The sequence below is a fragment of the Hypomesus nipponensis genome, chromosome 8 (assembly GCF_054491055.1).
Source record: "Hypomesus nipponensis isolate SF chromosome 8, ASM5449105v1, whole genome shotgun sequence".
NCBI classification, from domain to species: Eukaryota; Metazoa; Chordata; class Actinopteri; order Osmeriformes; family Osmeridae; genus Hypomesus; species Hypomesus nipponensis.
The window spans coordinates 2,909,875-2,927,535 of record NC_140368.1 but is presented as its reverse complement, the minus strand read 5'-3'; the positions used below and the strand labels follow the sequence as shown (position 1 = coordinate 2,927,535).

Here is a 17,661-nt window from a genome sequence, read left to right as displayed (position 1 = left end):
GGTGCCACCTACTTTGCCCATGGTTTGCATCGCATCAATGCAAAACGAGTGCATTGAGTGCACTCATTAAATGTGTAAGAGAAGTTACTCATTTATGAATAAGAGGATCTTATTAAATGAAGAGAGTAATGCAAAAATAGTTGGCACCACAACACGTTTTCTTATCTCTGGAGTTACAGAAATGTCCTGGATTTTTATCTGCATTTTATGGATACACATTGTTTACACAGTGCTGTTCAAAATTAGGTTGTAGGTTTTTTAAGGAACTTTGCTGGGATGAAAGTTTGAAATTGTAAGAGCCTACTATGACATTGCTAAATTGATCTGAACATTTCCCTTGCATGCAGCTTTTTCTGATGCCTTTGAGTGTCATTTTAAGCTCAGTCCTAATATTATACTGAACTGCACAATTTGTTAAACCTAACCCTATATAGCACAATGTCTGTATGTAGCCTAAATGCTAAACAACAAGCTGCTGTAATGCTTGACGTGTATAGCCTACATACAGTTATTCAGATAGATATTATCATGCACTAGGCCTATGGTTTAGGACATTGCATGACGTGTTTGTATGGCATGAGCTGCACATGCAGACATCTTGTGCACCTGGCTGAAGGTGGAATCAGAGAGGCCTGAAGTGGGTCAACAGACCAGATAAATAACAATGTTTCAAGCCACTCAGACGCTCAAGTATAGGTTGTCTGGAATCAATCTTCTTCAAATAAGGTGTAAATCAGACCTATACAAATGACCTTTAAAATCTATCTTACCCAAACCGTAAATGACATTCCAGTTCTCTCTTGTGCTATTTGATCAATCATCAACATCAACCCAATTTACCTTTCAACCTTGCACATATCTTCTAACAGCAAGCCCAGTGCATGCTTAGGTCAATGTGGTGTAAGATTGATATGTAATTATCCTGGCAATGTGTTATATATATAAGCGTTTGTTGTTAGAACTGTCGGTGATGCAATTAAACCAAAGGGTTGAAAAACGAGACACCAAAGTAGACTCATACAAAAACAAAGACACATTGCAATAAGTGGCGCCAGACTGTGACCACCGTGTCGGCATGCCGCCTGCCATACAATGTTGCAATATGAGGGTCAGTCAGTCACGAGCCAGACACCTATAAATACTAGGAGACACAAAGCCCCCCAAGAATACAACAATCACCAAAAATGACAACCATGCAGAGACATCTCCTCGCAGAAGAAAACAGCATCGGGTCAAGAAATGCCTTCGACATGTGGCACGACTATATGAATCTTGGGAGGACACTGGAGCAACTGGGTGTGACGCGCAAGATAGAGAGAGGACCCCCGATGCCCGAGTGGATTCGATGCGTGCCAGCGGTCCAACCCCGTCGCCGCGATGACTCGTTAAGTAACAACTCTGAAGCTGATGATCTGAGCTCGGCGAGTAGTATCTCAGACACCAGCCGCTGCAGCCCGACCTCAACTTGCTGTGCCTTCTGCAAACAGAACGGCGAAACGGAGAAAATTTACCGATCCCACAAACTGAAAGCAAAAGACGGAAGGGTTATTTGTCCCATTCTGAGGAGTTACATCTGCCCGATCTGTGACGCTACCGGTGACAAAGCTCACACGCGACGCTACTGTCCAAAGCGCAAATGAGGGACAGACCCTGGGAGACTGAAAGTTAGGCAAATCAGAAGAAAAAAAAAGAAGAAAAAACACGGAAGCCTAAATATTTACATAGACAATGGCAATGTTGTAGTTCGCTGTTTGACAAAGTTTGCCATAAATGTTGAATATGTTACCGTTTGTTTTGTTACAAAGAAAGTAAACATAGACTCTTTTTTTTTACATAAACGTTGTCTTTGTCAATATTGTTTTTATTCTTCTGATCTCTCTTCAACATTTCATCCCAGATATGCTAGACAGCTATAATTAGCCTATGCACATCTCACTCCTAGGCTAAATATTAGCTGAACAATATATTGTTGCCTAATTCAAGCACCGATAAATAGAAGTGTAATAACATTGTTTGTAAATACAAATAGTTTAACTCCATTTTATTTCACATGCTGCTTCTCTTCAAACTGAGGTATTTCATTGCACTCAGTGAACAGGTTGGTGCTACTGCCCCAGCTAGATATTAACGTTTTATTCTTAACAGTACCACTCTCTCAGTACCATATCTGAGATTAAAGCTGCTATAGAAAACTATTACTACGTACTTGTGTAATGGATTTAAAGAGTGGTTCTCAACCCTGTCCTCAGGACAGTCCTGCTTGTTTTAGATGTTTCCCTGCTCCAACACACCTGATTCAGGCTGATTGAAAACCACGCTGAAGCCATATCAGTCGAAAGCATCGTGGATGTAGGAAAGCTAACGATAAACTTCAAATTCAAAAAACCGTGAGCTACAAAGATTTGCCCTGAACGCCTACTGAAAGTACCGTGAGATCATCGTGAGATTTTACGCAACTCGAGTCGCAAGTTGTCCACTGTTACTTAATCGTTGCCAGGTAGGCTAATTTATCCGTGAACGTAGCCTACACACGATACTACAATGACAATATGACGGTTAGGGGCAAGGCCACTTGCATAATTTTTTTTCTTTCTGACTTACATTAAGTGAACTGGACGAAAAGATCAACTGGCAATAGATGACAAAGGGGATATACAAAGGGGTAGCGTATCTATGTTTACATTTTAGATGGATGCTGTCAAAGTACAGCCACACCTAACCAGGTGTTATACGTTTTATGTTTTAGTTTCGTAAGATTCTTCAACCAATGCTTGATTTGAAAAGGGGAAAAAAACTGCATAGGAAATCCTTTTGTAACAGGTACTATAGGCTACTCACCTGTGGTAAAGATAAAGTGCACGTGTTGCTTGGTTATAAAAAAACAGGTTCAGGTTACATAACTAGCTAGGTATATGAGCATCGCACGCCAACCATAGGCTATACCCATTCAGTCTGTCTGTTTATCAACATTTATCCTAGAGCAGAACGGAAAAGGTACGTGTAAATTATTTTGGTTGAAGCTCATTATATGAATTTTGTTCAGGTCTGTGCCATTACACATTTTAACGTTAAATGTATTTGTTGCAGTTAACCAAAATGGAAAAGCACAATCCTGGTCGTTTGGCTTTAATAGTAGCGTCCCTCGTTTCCTATATCATCATCATTGCATTCAACATTTTGGCCGGTCCAGGACTATGTGAGTTAGCGTAGGCCTACTAGAAATGCAATAAAAAATTTAGAGACACTTGTTTGGGTGTAATGGGGAAGACACTGTTTGATACAATTATGTATTTTCTTATCAGATCCATTTAAGTCCAGCACAGGCAATGTGTCAGCCGAGTTTGACACCCAGATTACTCCGTCAGGATGGACGTTCTCTATCTGGGGGGTGATCTACGCTTGGTTGACGCTCATGTTGGCCTACATCCTCTCTGGTCTCTGCAGAAAGTAAGATAAAACTTCTCTTATACTCTTTTTATAGTTTGTTTTGAAGAATAACTTTAAGTTGGTGTCTGTATAGCCTAATACATTTCAGTTTTCCATGCCAGATATTTTTGGGCTTAACACTTATATTACTCTTTCCGAGTTGCTTTGGTAATTACATGTGACATGAGATTTTCTCATATTTTCTAGAAACGCTTATGGGTGGATGTACTGCAGTCCTCCGGTGTTGCCATATGGGTTCTTTGTGTCCTGGATCCTGAACATGGGTCTAAATATTGGGTGGTTACTACTGTGGGACAGAACGTAAGTGTGACAATGTCCATCAATTATATTTTTGTATAAGAAAGTTAATTTCTTTTAAACCTGGTTATTACATGGAAGTTAGGTAATCTAAGTAAACCTAAGTATAAAAACAGAGTCAGATGGCTAAGCGGTGAGGGAGTTGGGCTAGTAATCAGAAGGTTGCCAGATCGATTCCCCGCTATGCCAAATGAGTCCTTGGGCAAGGCACTTCAACCTACTTGCCTTGGGAGGAATGTCCCTGTACTTACTATAAGTCGCTCTGGATAAATGCTAAATGACTAAATGTAATCCTCAAATATTTATGGTAGACTAATGTTGTTGTTTTTTTTAATCTGATGGTTTTTCTTTTCTTTCGAAGGTACATGATACCAGCTTTGATTTTTTTGTTTCTGGTTGCCTGCACAAACTATGCTATGATATTCTTCACCTGTCACGGACTTCACATCTATGGTGCCTGGCTCAACAAGTACCACAAAGTCGACCTCTGGCTAATCCGTGCATTAGTGAGTAGGACAGTTTATTTTCTGTGAAATGCACAGTGGTAGTTTATTTTTTCATCCAACAAACTGTAACATTTACTTATATGACATTTTGGCATTGTTATCGTATATGTAAATGAGTTCAACCACCGATAGTCTTTTCTCACACACTTTGTGCTATATTTTCAGGTTCAGAATGCACTGTCCACCTACACAACTTGGACAACCCTTGCTACCTTGATCAACCTGACAATTGTAATGAGCTATGATGGAAGTCTGTCTGCAACAGATGCTGCAACAGTTTCTCTCTCTATTCTGACTGTGTTGTTGGTTGTTTGGTAAGTATAGATTAAACCATGTCATGTATCAAAAAGAGTAGGCATGCATATTTTTCATAGTGGGCGTGCTGCAGTATGTCTAGACAGATTATGAGATTGGTGTGTATTTTCAACTTTCTATTGGTTAATCTTTCCCAGGTTTGTTCTGGAGAACTTTGTTTTAGACAAACACGTGCGCTATATCCTCACGATCTACCCGGTTGTGATTGTGGCCCTGGCTGGAAACTTGACAAAGAACTATGATCCATCTTCTCCCAGTCGCAATGCTGTCTTCGAGGGTAAGGGACATTAACAAAAACTATAAATGCAGGGATCAAATCCAAGAAGGGAAATATTGGTGGTACAGATAGGACTACACAGCACTGGCTTTTGTTTGTGTTCTGTTTTCACAACAGTATTATACAGTATATTAATACATTATTAAAATAAACACTTCAAGATGGTGTTTGGCCCTGAACACACTACATGCACACCAAGATGTTCATTTGTGTATCTGTATTTCCTCCCCATAGCTGTGCTGATGGGTTTGACCTGTTTCCTGTTCGTCGTAAGGATTGGGTTGGTTGTGTGGAGGCACATCAAGAACCCCCTGTACAAACATGTCAGCCCAGACGAAGCGTTTTCTCCAATGGAGATTGCAGAAAAGACAAAGAAAATATTTCTTTAGTGTTCGTTTGAAACATGTTTTTTTAAGAAACACTCTAAAGTGACCATAAATGAATGTGTTATGGCAATAATATCATGCTCTTATAGATCTTCCCTTTTGCACTTATTTCTGTTTTTTTTCACAATGTATGCTTCATGTTTGGCTACCCGCAATGTTTGGGGATATCTCGGTGTTATGATCAGTGACCTGTGCACTTTTGTAAAGCTCTCTCTTGGAAGTCGCTTTGGATAAAAGCTCCTGCTAAATGAATAAATGTAATAATATTATTGACTGAAAATGATCCAATGATGCATTTGTAAATTGTAATTTTGTAAATAGTTTAATTCAACTGTGATTATCGGGTTATAATAAAAAGTAATAAAATATGTTTTGTAACTTGGATTTGGGTGCACTTGATTCTAGTAACCTTTTAACCCCCTCTGTTTATTCAACAGCATGTATTGTAAAAATTTTAGTGGTTGTGATTCATTAACTTTTTATGTCAGTTTCATAGTAATATTGATTAGTATACAGCACACCATAAGCATATAGGTCTAGATAAGAGCACTATCTGAATGGTATGTATTTGGACCTAGGCTACCTCTCCCAAAGTAACCTTTCACCGTGTATCTCTGATCTCAGCGAAGGCACTCGGCGTCTCTGTAGTGCCTTCTTCGAAAATAAGTTTTCGACCGATTTTTCTTTCAAGCTTTCGAAAAAAGAAAATCGAAACTTTCTTTTCACACACAACACGACGGTGTTGTGTATATGTGTGTGTATATTTTGCAATACATTTCTCAAATGTTACGTTTACGTTCATGCTTTTGTGTTATCGATTACTGTAAATTGTTAGCTTTGCTTTTGCTTATGCCGTTCTGTTGTGCACCTTAGAGCCACCGTATCCAAATCAAAAGAGAAGGCGTTTAGATAAGTCGCGCGCACTTTTGTTTTGCTAGCGGGAATTAGCCGCATAGGTAGCTCTTGTAGATTTGACACAATGAGTGAAGTTAAGTTATGTATAGCTCTGCACAATATTTTGTAATGTATAATCTTGTAGATAGAACAATTTGGTTGTGGCAAAACTAAAGTGACTTTTGTCCATTAGCTCAACTAGCTAGCAGAACGAGTATCAAGCTAACGTAACGACGCTAGGCGTTAGCACTAGCTTTTTAACAAATAGTGTACTGATGGACTCCAAAATTCCGAAACTGGTATGTATACCTTTATCTTGGACCGTTAAAAACAACCTTGTAGTCTCAAATGACCAGAAAATGGGACTGGTCGTTCAACAGCTGGAACTGTAGCGGTAGCAAGCTGGCCAGCAGAATTGGTATGGAAGAATAATGATGTGTCTTCACTGCAGGAAAGACCACAGAAGAGGCTCCGCTACTTCCCAAGTAAAGAGTGGTGAGAAAACTTAATTGTTTTCACGCGACATTCTTTTAGATGTATTCTCAATGATTCATTAGTTTTTACAACAAATGTTTTCAGTGTTGTGGTTATCTGAGTAAATCACGCAAACTAACCGTGCTTGCAATGTTATGATGTTGTTATGGCAGTAAATCTACAGAATTACAAGACAAACGGTGGCAATTGAAGGACATTGACAAGTTGTTCGATGACCTGGGTACGTAAGAACAGCAGTTTTTTGTTTTACTTCCTTACGTCATATCCTGTGTTTGGTCCTACTGAAATTGGTCCGACTTGGGTGAGCATGAGTCTACACACCATTCACTGGTAACCTGCATATAGTTAATGATGCCATGTACATTGTTACAGACTCTACCTCAGAGGAAGAGCTAGATCTACCAACTCTGTCTCCCATACCGAAGACATGTCCTGCTGTAGAGGAGCAGGGAAGTGCATCACCTGTTCCAGAACCATCTCCTCTTAAAGAGACATGTCCTGCTGTAGAGGAGCAGGGAAGTGCATCGCCTGTTCCAGAACCATCTCCTCTTAAAGAGACATGTCCTGCTGTAGAGGAGCAGGGAAGTGCATCGCCTGTTCCAGAACCATCTCTTAAAGAGCCATGTCTGGTGTCTCAGGCTGTTCCACCTGAGGAGCTCAAATGTGAGGCATTAAAGGCATTGTACTGCCCTACACTTGATGCTGGTAAGAAACATGCATGCACAATAGAGTCATTTATTGGAACTGGTAAAATACATGTTGTGAAACTGGGAAGTTTGGAAGTAATCACTATCATTTCAAATATGACCAGTTTAAAGGCCTGTATTTTGAACCTAAGGTTGACCTTTTCACCTATGAGCCTGTACTATTTCACTGTTGTCCATCAGAGGTAGTGACCCCATTCAAAGAACATGGCCCCATCAAGACATCAAGTCCCATTGAGCAAGAGGTACATGTGGACAACACTGACTGTTGCTATAGAGACAAGACAGCCTCTCCTCTCCTGTTTGTCTGTGAGGATGAAGAGGATGTCCCTCCCAAACTCAACCCCTCCACCTCACAGGACGTGCACTGCAGTGGACAGGCAACAGACAGGTGAGGGGATATCCTAAATAAATGTCCTTCTTTGGTGTTATTCATGTGTTTTTAGTAGGTGCTTTTATAAATGTGATATTGTGGTGATAAGGTAAGTGCATACTTGGTTACTGTCCTGTCCATCCTGATTGTAGTGGGGATGACCTTGGGGTGGACTCGCCTCCGACGAAGTTTGCTTTGCTTTGCAAAACAAAAGCACCGTGGTAAGACTTTTGAATGAAAATACTCAGTTAATCAGTGATTGTCGCACAATCTTTCAGAATTATTTGCATTTGGTATTCGCGTTGCTCTGACGTTGGTACTGTAGATTATGACAGGACCGTGGCAGTATAAGGGTGATATGTTGACGTGATCTGTTTGCAGTGAGGATAATCGTCAAATCCTGGAAAACCCATCACAGAGTGTCCAATGTGCTGTACCGCAGTCCATTCCAAAAGAATCCTCGTAAGAATCATTTCATTAAACCTTAAATTCAGTATCCAGAACATGTATATGCTTCTGCAGTGTAGCTTACGGGGGGGGGGAGGGGGGGGGATTTTAGGATTTATATTATTTTTTTCTATTGTTTGTTGTTTTGGCTTTTACCCAGGCAAGAAAGGTCCTGCCCTTTAGTCTCAACAATGAAACAGGACAACCAACCTTGTGAGCCCAGACCTTCCCTGGTGACAGAGGACAAGTCCAAAGAAAAGCAGAAAGACGCGTTTGCCTTTCTGTTAAAACTGAGGGAGGCCAGCCAGCCCATACCAGCACGGTAAGACCAGGATACCGCCTCCCTTTGTCCTCAATGGGTTTACGATTGACTGCCTGTTTCCATAACACAATGCTCTTGTTTAAGTTTAAGCTCACGACCACAGTAACCGTATCCTGGGGGTGCTAGCACTAAGAGTCCTTGAAGTAAACACACTCCCATGTTTTCCAGCTCAAAGCCGGTGCCTTCTAAAGTGAGCAAAGCTCCTCCTGAGGACTTTGACGATGACTTCATGATCCTGGAAGACGATGGCCCGAGCTTGTTTTCCATCCCGAGGAAGACTGACCCGAACAAAAGCAAGGCACGAACAAAGCAGAACAAAGTTCAGAGCTCTTCATCCAACAAGGAGGCGTTTGCAGACGTGGTTCCCCAGCGGGACCACGGAGGCTGGGCTCCCAGGGAGCAGGAAGCCCTAGAGGGAACGGAGAACCCGGCTCGACAAGAAACAAAGGGAAGGAAAGGGAAGGCAGTGTCATCGAGAGGCGTGTCATCGAGACCTGTCCTCTCCACATGCACGGACAGGAACGTAGCTGTGATGGACCGAGAGGAGAGCTCCAGTCCTGGAAGATTGACGAGGCCTGAGAGCGATGCCGGTGGGTTGGCCAATCAGGACGACCGAGACAAACCTCAGTCCAAGAAGAAAGGAGCTACCAAGGTTTCATCTAAAGCTACATCCGCCGAAGAAGATGGAAAGAAGGACCGACACGGAGAAGGTGCCTCTGCCAAACCCAGCAAAAGAAAACAAAAGAAGGAGGAGGAAGCTCCCAAACCATCAGATGCTCAAAGATCCAAAGCTGGTCTGGAGAAGCCCAAGAGGGGAAGAGGCAAGTCTGCCAAGGAGAGCAGGGAACTTTCCCCCGGGCTGGAGCTGCCAGAACCTCCTGCAGAACCTGGTCACGTGGAGGACTTGGAGGAGCCTGGAGGAGGTGCAGACTTCCTGTCTCCATCAACTGATGGAGACAGGAAGGAGGAGAAGGATTCTGCGCCAGGTAAGGCTTCCCCTGAACCAGAGAACACAAGTATTAAGCTACCTTTGTTCAGTCTTGTCACAGACGTTGTGTGTGTGTGTTTAATTTCGATAGCTTAAAGGCGTAGACATAACTAAATATGTGTCCTCTCTTGTATGCGAACATGTTGTTAGTATTAATATCTCATTCTCCACTCTTGTTGACTCTTGTTTCTCTGCAGAAAGGGCAAAGAACAAACTTCCAAAAGGACAAAGAAAAGCAACTTCTAATTGCCCCTCCATCCCTAAGGGTACAGAGTCCTCCACTGTGGGTGTTTCTGACACGTGTGCAGAGAGCCCTGTGCTAGGGAAGAGAAAGAAGTGTGCGCCTGGGGCCTGGTGGCTAGGTGTGTCTGACAAAACCATTAAGACCGAGGCCTTCAGTGGACCGGCTTCTAAAAAGTCTAAACAGACCAGCAGGAAGACGGCAAAAGGTGCCGTCTCCCCGCCTGTGGTCCAGGACGAGGCGCTGGAAGGGGGTGGAGGTGTGAGTGACAGGAAGCCGTCGAAACTCTCGTCCAGGCGGTCTGGAGAAGCACAGCCTAAGAAGGCTGGTACGAGGGCCAGGCACACCAGGAAGAGGAAGAGCAGCCGACCAAAGCCAGAAAAACCTGCTGAGACGGAAGTGGAAGCTGTGGTCGACTCTGGCAGCTGTGAACAGGGAGAGTTCAGCCCACAGCCCAGTCCACTCAGACAACATTCTTCCACTCCCAGTAAGGATGGTTAAAACCTCAACAAACGTCTTACTAATATCAATGTGGAAGCTCAGCTGTTAATATTTTTAAATTGCTTTAACGCTTAATAAAATGGATAGGTAGTGGAATAATGCTTAGTCCATTAAGGAATTGGCTATGGTCTGCTTGGGCTGTAGGTGGATGCTGTGTTTTGTGTTGTTGCTGTTCTGATTGTGCACACTGTGACTTTACAGGTGAAAAGGTGTTTGACCGGGTCTATGGTCGCACCCCCAATGCAAAGTCAGGCCTGAACCACCCTTCCACACCTCAAAGACACCATAATCATGACAATATTCCCATGCAAGAAAAACGATGCCGGAAAGCTCCTGGAAACTGGTGGGCGATCGGCAGTCCTCCTGCCAACGTAGAGGCCACCCCCCCGTCGCCACGGAAACCCAAAGACAAGAAAACGAAAAGTCAAAAAGGTGAGGCAAAGCAGCCCAAAGCACACAAGTCACCTTCTCTCAGACCGCATCAGAACGGCAGATTGGTCCGCTCGCCCAAACCCCGCCGCACAGACCCCGAGCCACCACTGAAGAAGAAAGACCTCTCTGCTCCCAAGACGGCGAAGAGGTCCCTGGCCACTTTCGCAGCCATCTTCACCTCAGGCGACACAGTGCCCCCGGTGGCGAGGGTCCGAAGTGCGGCCCGGCGTGGAAGACGTAAAACGTTGTTCCCCTCCCAGGGCCAAGGCTCGGCCCAGAGCAGTCTCGCCAGCGAGGGTACCAACACTGAGGATGTCGATCCGGGTCAAGAACCTTCCGGCAGCTTGATCCCCTGTGATGACACTTCCAGTCCTGTAGAGACTCATACCACCTCAGTGTGTATGGAGTCTGCAGGAGAGCTGGGAAAGAGGCTAAGCTGGCCCTCCATCAGCCAACGGCTGTCAGACAACACGTGAGTACCCTTCACTTCTCCTTTCACAGGGTTCCTGTTTTGAACCGTCTGTTCCCTCAGTTCGACACTGAGTCTTCACAGTGAACTGAGTAATTCAAGTGTGGATGCTGGTTTTTTGTTTTTCCACAGGTTAAAGGGCTTCATAAGTGGGCCGTCCTCCATGGTCGATCTGGAGCATCACGAGGAAGACGAGGACATGTGTAAGTTCTTAACTCTGTGGCCCCAAACAGCAACATCACTCGAACAACAACAACAACTTCTTTTGACAAAAAAAAAAAATCTCCTATTGAAGTGCTGAAAAACGCTGTATCCTTGAACCTCCGTCAGGTTTACCGTCGTCCAGATTGTCTGTGCCTGTCCTGGCTGGCTCTGAGCTGTGTGGGCCTCCTCTCAGACCACTGCTTCTGCAGCAGGAGGACAGGGCCAACCTGCAGGAGTGGCTCAAGGTGCTCTGGCCCACCACCATCAAGGGTGAGCCCGGAAACCCTCTGGGACAGGGTGATGTGAGATCAGACATCCAGGAATGCTGCTCGTCTAACGCTCGTTTTTGATCAGCAGTTACACATTTATCCCAAAGCTACGTTTCTTTCCGAGGTTCCTACAACATTGGGGCTCAGATACGTTTGTGCCGTCTGTGCACGCCTTAGTCCCAGACTATATGTTTTGTTGTTGTTGTTGAAATCAAAACTCTACACGTCCAGAACATATCTACAGAGTGTATCTGTGTAACTTTAGGGGTTCTCAACCCTGGTCCTCAAGTACCCCCTGTCCTGCATGTTTTAGATGTTTCCCTGCTCCAACACACCTGATTCAAATGAATGGGTTGTAATCTAGTTATGCTGAAGTCTGTTAACGACCATTCATTTGAATCAGGTGTGTTGGAACAGGGAAATATCTAAAACATGCAGGACAAGGGGGTACTTGAGGACCAGGGTTGAGAACCCCTGCCTTAAAGGCACAGGCCAGAACCAGATCCCATTTACCTTCTTTATCTGCTTCCAGTTAGAAGGATGTTCTGATCTGACGCAGTATCTTTGTGTGGCTACTGTAGGAGGGGGGCAGGTAACTCCAGAGCAGTTCCAGTGGTACTCCTACCGTGGTCGAGCCCTGGGCCTCCGCGTGGACCTGCAGACCAGCTCCTTCTGCAGCGGAAGAATCTTGCTGGGCTCCTTCATGAAGAAGCCTCTCTGGGTGGATCACAGCTTCACATCAGTGAGTCGGATCGACTTCCTTCCTGCATCTCTCCTCATTTCTTACTTTGTTGGTCGTCCTGCACGAGTATGTATCGTATTGCAGTGAATTACCTATGGTCTCGATTCCTCAGAAACAGACTCAGAGGTTGTTGGTTCTTTTCCAGGTTTATAATGTCCTGACGAGCTGTGTCCGGGTGACCATCAACGGGAAGGTGTCGCTTTACAACCCCGGACAAACGTTCATGGTCCCGTGTGGTAAGAAGTCTTTGATTTCTCTTCATCTATTTTTCTGAACCGATTAAGACTAGTGCAGAACTAAAAGTCTTTTTTTCTTTTTTAATAAATCCAGGATTATGCTTTATCTGAGGGTTAAATGGGTTAAATGTTCACACAACCTATGATTTTCCCCACAGCGTTGGAAATGTCTTTCATGGGCGAATCAATTAGCTGTGCAGCGTGACAGGGTCTTTAGGAAAACTGAGCTCTGAAGTAAAACATTATTAATCCTCAACAATCCCTTGTGGCTCTTCTCCTGTTCACGTAACAGGACATGCCTACAACATTCACAACCTTGCCCAGGAGCCTGCAGTCCTCTACTTTAACAGGATGCAGGCTGAAAGCCCAGAGTGAAGACAAGATGGCCGCCCAACCTGCCTTCCTGTCAACCTTTCGACGTCCTCACGGATTTACTCATTGTTCAATTAAAATAGTTTTGGTAGTCCATTAGAGTAAACATGAATGGGGCTTTAACTGCAGATAGGAGCACCTTCTGAAATAATTGTAAGATGATCTTATTTGGATATTGTGTACATAGTGTTTCCTGACTGCATTTTTGTCAGTTTTTTAATAACCCTAGCGGTTAAATGGTGCATCATACAAAGTCAACTTAATTGAAATGATGCTCATGGAAAAAAAAAAAAAAACTTTCGGAAGTCACATTCTTCCTTATTATTTCAATACTGTGTTAGAGTCGCTGTACATAAATCAAATGTTTGTACTTAATCTTTTCTAATGAATAATGTTTTTTTTTAACCACTGTGGTGTATTTTGATCAATAGCTACGATAATCCATTCAGTTGATACAAGTACCAGGTTTCACCTCTAGAGGGTGGCATACCATAGAAAGTAGTAGATCGAGGACCAACCGCAAGTCTCAGTTTTGAGGGTTGAATGCATGCCGTCTCCTGATATGTTTAACGGTAGCAGTATAATTAGTTCTGATAAGGAACGATGGCACACAAAGTTCCGACATTTGTGTAGCACACAGAGCATATATTTGAAAGGTTTCCCTGCCTACAAATCATTTAGCTCCTCTTCAAAACAGATGTTTGAGTTCCCACACGGCCTTCGCCATGAGGGTTAAGGTATTAACTCCCCACAATATGTAGAAAAGCACCCACAATTTTTGGGATGAGTGATTTTGTGCATCTCTCTCTCTCTGCTTCTCTCTCTCTCTCTGCTTCTCTGTTGGGTCCCCCAACCCTTGAAATATACAGCACGCCATTAGCTAGTTTTATTTAGCACTGGAACACAAACACTGGGAAGACCCAGTTTCCAGCTGTTGTTCAACCACCTCGACAGGTCCACCGGTCTGCGGTCTCCTTAGATCCCAGGGCTGTTGCTAGGTTCCAGACCTTGGGGGTTTACTGTGGTAATGTACTGTAGTCGAAAATATTTCCTCCTCAAAGCTTGCAAAGCGCAGACCCCGTTGTTTTTATCTGTGATGCAATGTATTAGGCCTATATTAGCCTACCTGAAGGCACTAGGCAGTGACTGACGATTAAAAAAAAGTACCTGTGCGTTTCACATAACGAATCGTTAGCTGCACATATACGTATAAGGGGCCGTTAAGGAAATGATTGAGTGTCCTCACACAAACACATCGAAACACATACAGATTCACATATGAAACATTCACACACATATACTAGGCTACTGAAAACTCACATCCACGTAGGCCTATGTGAAATGCTCGCACGAACATGTGAAATGTTTGCACACATTCATAGCCTACTACTTAACATTTACATAGGCTAGTATTTCCTCAACGGCCCCTAATACAGACGAGCCAACTGAGATTACGATTACTTCGCTGTTTATAAAAATGATTTAGAAATCCTGGACAAATAGCCTACATAAAATAAATACATCTGGGCTTTGACTAACTTCGATCCCATCTCCACAACCACTTTCCGAAGGTCTGAAGCAGAAGCAGAAAAGTGATGGAGTCATCATGGGCTATTTCCCTCTATCACAAGTTGCCCAGAGGCACCGGGCTCTCCTAAGTTGCTTTAAGAGGTGATAGAGGGTCATATCTCTGAGCGGGTAAATAATGTATACTTGAAAGTCTGTCACCCAGCGGACCAAAACTGTAGCACTCATTCTCTCCTGTTTTATTGTACTCCCTCCCCCCATCCTTCAGTGGCACCATAATCAAAGTACTCTGAAGAAAAATGACAACATTTGCGAGCAAAATTTGGTCTCCAAATCATTTTCGTCACGCCTCACGCGAAAGGCCCCACAAGACAGTTTGGGATAGCTGGCGACCCGAGCAAGGCAAAAAGGCCACTTATTTTGTATTAATTTTTTGCTAGACTAGCTAGCTAGCTACACAACAAAAAGAACAGGCACAGGCCTTGGGAGAGAATGTCTCATAAGTAGTTTCTGTAGCTTGACATGACTTCGTTCTTCTGGTTAGCAATCCCCCACAGTAGTAGCCTACTGTAGTACCAACAGTACTTTCGGTACAACAGGTGTTGTACCAAAAGATATGACCCATCAGAAACTGTGACCGCAGAGGACCCTGCTGCACATCATCTGCCCGTGTGTGGTAGACAATGGAGAGCAAAGAAAAGCGTAAACGCAAACAGTGGGGTCACATATTCCAGACGGCTGTCAGATATGGTGACCTCTGTGGTACTGGCTCTGTGATGACTCCAAATAAGAAAACGTGTTCAGATTAGTGTGAAGGGATGACATAACTTCCTCAAACAATATTTTGAAATTGAATTCCTTTTTCAGCAGTTACAGTGGAGTCACATATTCTGACGACTTACCCAATGTGCAGGTCCATTCCATATTTAGTTCTTTCTTTTCTTTACAATAGAATTTGATTATTTAACGTTTGAAATATAGGTTGAGTGTAAGGTTTTAGGTAGGTTATTACAAATGTAGCTCGTGCAATTCAGTCACAAAGAAATATATGTCTCGAAACATTTCAGAGAAAATGTACCTTAATATATTTGATTTACTTTCAGATAAACATATGTTATTATGCCCGAGGTGGTTACTGTAATATGGTCACCAGCGGTTTACTCTTTCTCCTTAGGAGGCAAAAATAAACTGCAATAATCATACAGCTTGCACCCGTGGATGTAATGTATTAAGGTTTACGCCGTTTGCTTCATACGCAGCAACATTTTGGTTGGCCCCACCAGATCTCACTCCAAGTTTTTGTTTTAAGTTGGCAGCCCTGCGTTTGAATCACCATCCAGCTAAAATACTGCCAGAAGGACAATGTTGTTTGAATCAACTTGTTTCAACAGAGTTTCTTTATTCATGAAATGCAATATGAGTAGCTACTAGTAAATCAGTAGAAAGGGAATATTCACAATATAGTTTTGGACAATTTTTACACAAGATTGCCCTTTATTTCTTAAACAATAGGTTTATAGGTGTATTGATTTTTTTTTCATCCCAGTTACAGTGGCCACAAGTACACTTCACAATTTCCCCAGAAATCATACCCTTTCTAGTTTAATAATATAGTTTTTAGGACAGTATAAGTCAGTATTACAGTTTATTTCTGCTTTGCATTTAGACTGAAGGATTAGCTGACTACAATACTGAAAAGTACACAGTTAGAGCACGAGCACAGTTAGACCTTCTCTACTGCTCGAGAGAATTCTTTCAGGTGGAAAATATGACTTGCTTTTATGAGTGATATGAAGCTGCTTTGCCAGAAAACCAAGGCTGTTTGACATGATTACTTTATGCTTAAGGTCTAGGTGTTGTCACCCTGGAATATGTATAATTTCCTGCAATTGTTATTGTGGCCACTACACATTGTGACTACGAATCTCTGCCATGGCTCAGGAATAAACCCATTAAAATGGTATCAGCCCCCACAATGAAGCTGGTCTTACTTTCTTCTGTGGCGCTGGATTGCTCCATTAATCAGACATAGACAATGAGGCCATTCTGTTCGTTTGGCATTGAAACAAACTGGAAGAGGGCAGAGTCTGGGAGTTGAAATGGAAGGTAGAGTATATAATTGATCAGTCTTATGTAAGGTCCTATAACTGACTGTGGGATGATGTGGGAGTGAGGGGTGAAGTGTGTGTGTGTTTAGGGGGTCGGAGGGGGGACGGGGGGACGGGGGTATTGATGATAAATTCAGTGTGGAGGTTTCTGGGTGATTTTACATGGCGTATGTAACATGAGTTATTGTTCTATTCACAATGTATGTTGGAATGATGGGTCCTACTGTTTAAGAGTCATTACCACAGTCCTGAAACAAGGACTGTTTTGCCTATAGGACAAGAATAGGACACTGAGGAAATGATTTCTGCTCCCAGTGTTTACTGAAAAAAAAAACATAATAAAAAAGATTGAAATAGAAGCCAGTTAACATAATCATATTGGAACAAAGCGAGAAAACTGTCCTTTGGCAATTAATTAGAATTATAAGCAACAACGACCAACGGCGACGTATTTATTAAAATTGTTGATCCTGTATGATTCGCCTTGTTTTGTATGAAAACAAAGCAATTGTGAAATTGCTTTCAAAACTATTGCAATAACATTTCTGGCAGAACGCAGAATCACATCACCTGTGAGAAAGAAGATTAAAGGCACCTGTACATAAAAATCAAACATATAAACAGTTAATATTTTTATGTGTTTGTTGAGCATGTTGTTTGTTCTCCTGTGTCAGTGTGCGATACTTTGCGCCATGAAAAACTGGAGTCACTGTTTTGTAGCATTAAGGCCTTCAATCTCCTTCAATAGTGATGTCATTCTCAGCAGCACTGCATGATGACATGGAGTGTGGTTGGAATTCATTTGTTGATCATTTATTCCAGAACCCTTCTATATAATTCTCCTCACTGTTCTAATCAGGACTTTATGGTTCTTTGGGGGAGGATGAGGACCACATATTTGTAATTCATGTAGCGTATGTTGACGTAAGAAATAGTTCACCCTGTGTTCAGGATCAAGACCCTAATGAAGCATCAGGGTTAAATCCTTGTATAATCCACTGCTCAGCTCACTCTTTTCATCTACTCAGTTTTGCCGTAAACAGGACCTTTACACTAGGATTCGTGGAAGCATTGGGGGTAATTGGCTTGATAAGAATCAGAAAGAACAT

The 17,661-nt window shown here is 42.8% G+C and overlaps 3 protein-coding genes across 5 annotated transcripts; all 3 read left to right on the top strand.

The window, feature by feature from the left end:
- Positions 1 to 349: 349 nt before the first annotated feature.
- On the top strand, positions 350 to 1,853 carry nanos2 (nanos homolog 2). The gene has a single exon (XM_084702571.1). It carries the CDS (start codon positions 1,185 to 1,187, stop codon positions 1,638 to 1,640), a length of 456 nt encoding a protein of 151 aa, XP_084558697.1. The 5' UTR covers positions 350 to 1,184; the 3' UTR covers positions 1,641 to 1,853.
- A 528-nt stretch (positions 1,854 to 2,381) lies between these two features.
- Positions 2,382 to 5,566, top strand: LOC146274711 (uncharacterized). 3 transcript variants are annotated; one of them, XM_084702569.1, is made up of 8 exons: positions 2,382 to 2,497; positions 3,088 to 3,196; positions 3,303 to 3,447; positions 3,634 to 3,747; positions 4,106 to 4,250; positions 4,416 to 4,564; positions 4,703 to 4,842; positions 5,077 to 5,566. In XM_084702569.1, exons 2-8 carry the CDS (start codon positions 3,097 to 3,099, stop codon positions 5,229 to 5,231), a joined length of 948 nt encoding a protein of 315 aa, XP_084558695.1. In that variant the 5' UTR covers positions 2,382 to 2,497; positions 3,088 to 3,096; the 3' UTR covers positions 5,232 to 5,566. The 3 variants fall into 3 exon arrangements, with proteins under 3 accessions (XP_084558695.1, XP_084558694.1, XP_084558693.1); XM_084702568.1 differs by having other exon boundaries at positions 2,392 to 2,994; XM_084702567.1 differs by having other exon boundaries at positions 2,392 to 3,196.
- Positions 5,567 to 6,129: 563 nt separating this feature from the next.
- On the top strand, positions 6,130 to 13,322 carry LOC146274710 (uncharacterized). The gene is made up of 16 exons (XM_084703809.1): positions 6,130 to 6,421; positions 6,574 to 6,617; positions 6,770 to 6,837; positions 6,990 to 7,322; positions 7,505 to 7,712; positions 7,847 to 7,915; positions 8,076 to 8,156; positions 8,302 to 8,463; positions 8,632 to 9,449; positions 9,649 to 10,179; positions 10,395 to 11,097; positions 11,227 to 11,297; positions 11,425 to 11,568; positions 12,149 to 12,309; positions 12,455 to 12,545; positions 12,838 to 13,322. The coding sequence occupies exons 1-16, from the start codon at positions 6,398 to 6,400 to the stop codon at positions 12,918 to 12,920; spliced, it is 3,591 nt and encodes a 1,196-aa protein (XP_084559935.1). The 5' UTR covers positions 6,130 to 6,397; the 3' UTR covers positions 12,921 to 13,322.
- The last annotated feature ends 4,339 nt before the right edge of the window (positions 13,323 to 17,661 follow it).

Coding starts and splice junctions, on each gene's coding strand:
- LOC146274711 (XM_084702567.1), top strand. CDS start 3,073: ATGTATTTGTTGCAGTTAACCAAAATGGAAAAGCACAATCCTGGTCGT. Junction 3,197..3,302: donor TTTGGCCGGTCCAGGACTAT/GTGAGTTAGCGT, acceptor TTTTCTTATCAG/ATCCATTTAAGTCCAGCACA. Junction 4,843..5,076: donor TCGCAATGCTGTCTTCGAGG/GTAAGGGACATT, acceptor TCCTCCCCATAG/CTGTGCTGATGGGTTTGACC.
- LOC146274710 (XM_084703809.1), top strand. CDS start 6,398: ATGGACTCCAAAATTCCGAAACTG. Junction 7,916..8,075: donor TGCAAAACAAAAGCACCGTG/GTAAGACTTTTG, acceptor ATCTGTTTGCAG/TGAGGATAATCGTCAAATCC. Junction 12,310..12,454: donor TGGATCACAGCTTCACATCA/GTGAGTCGGATC, acceptor GTTCTTTTCCAG/GTTTATAATGTCCTGACGAG.
- nanos2 (XM_084702571.1), top strand. CDS start 1,185: ATGACAACCATGCAGAGACATCTCCTCGCAGAAGAAAACAGCATCGGG.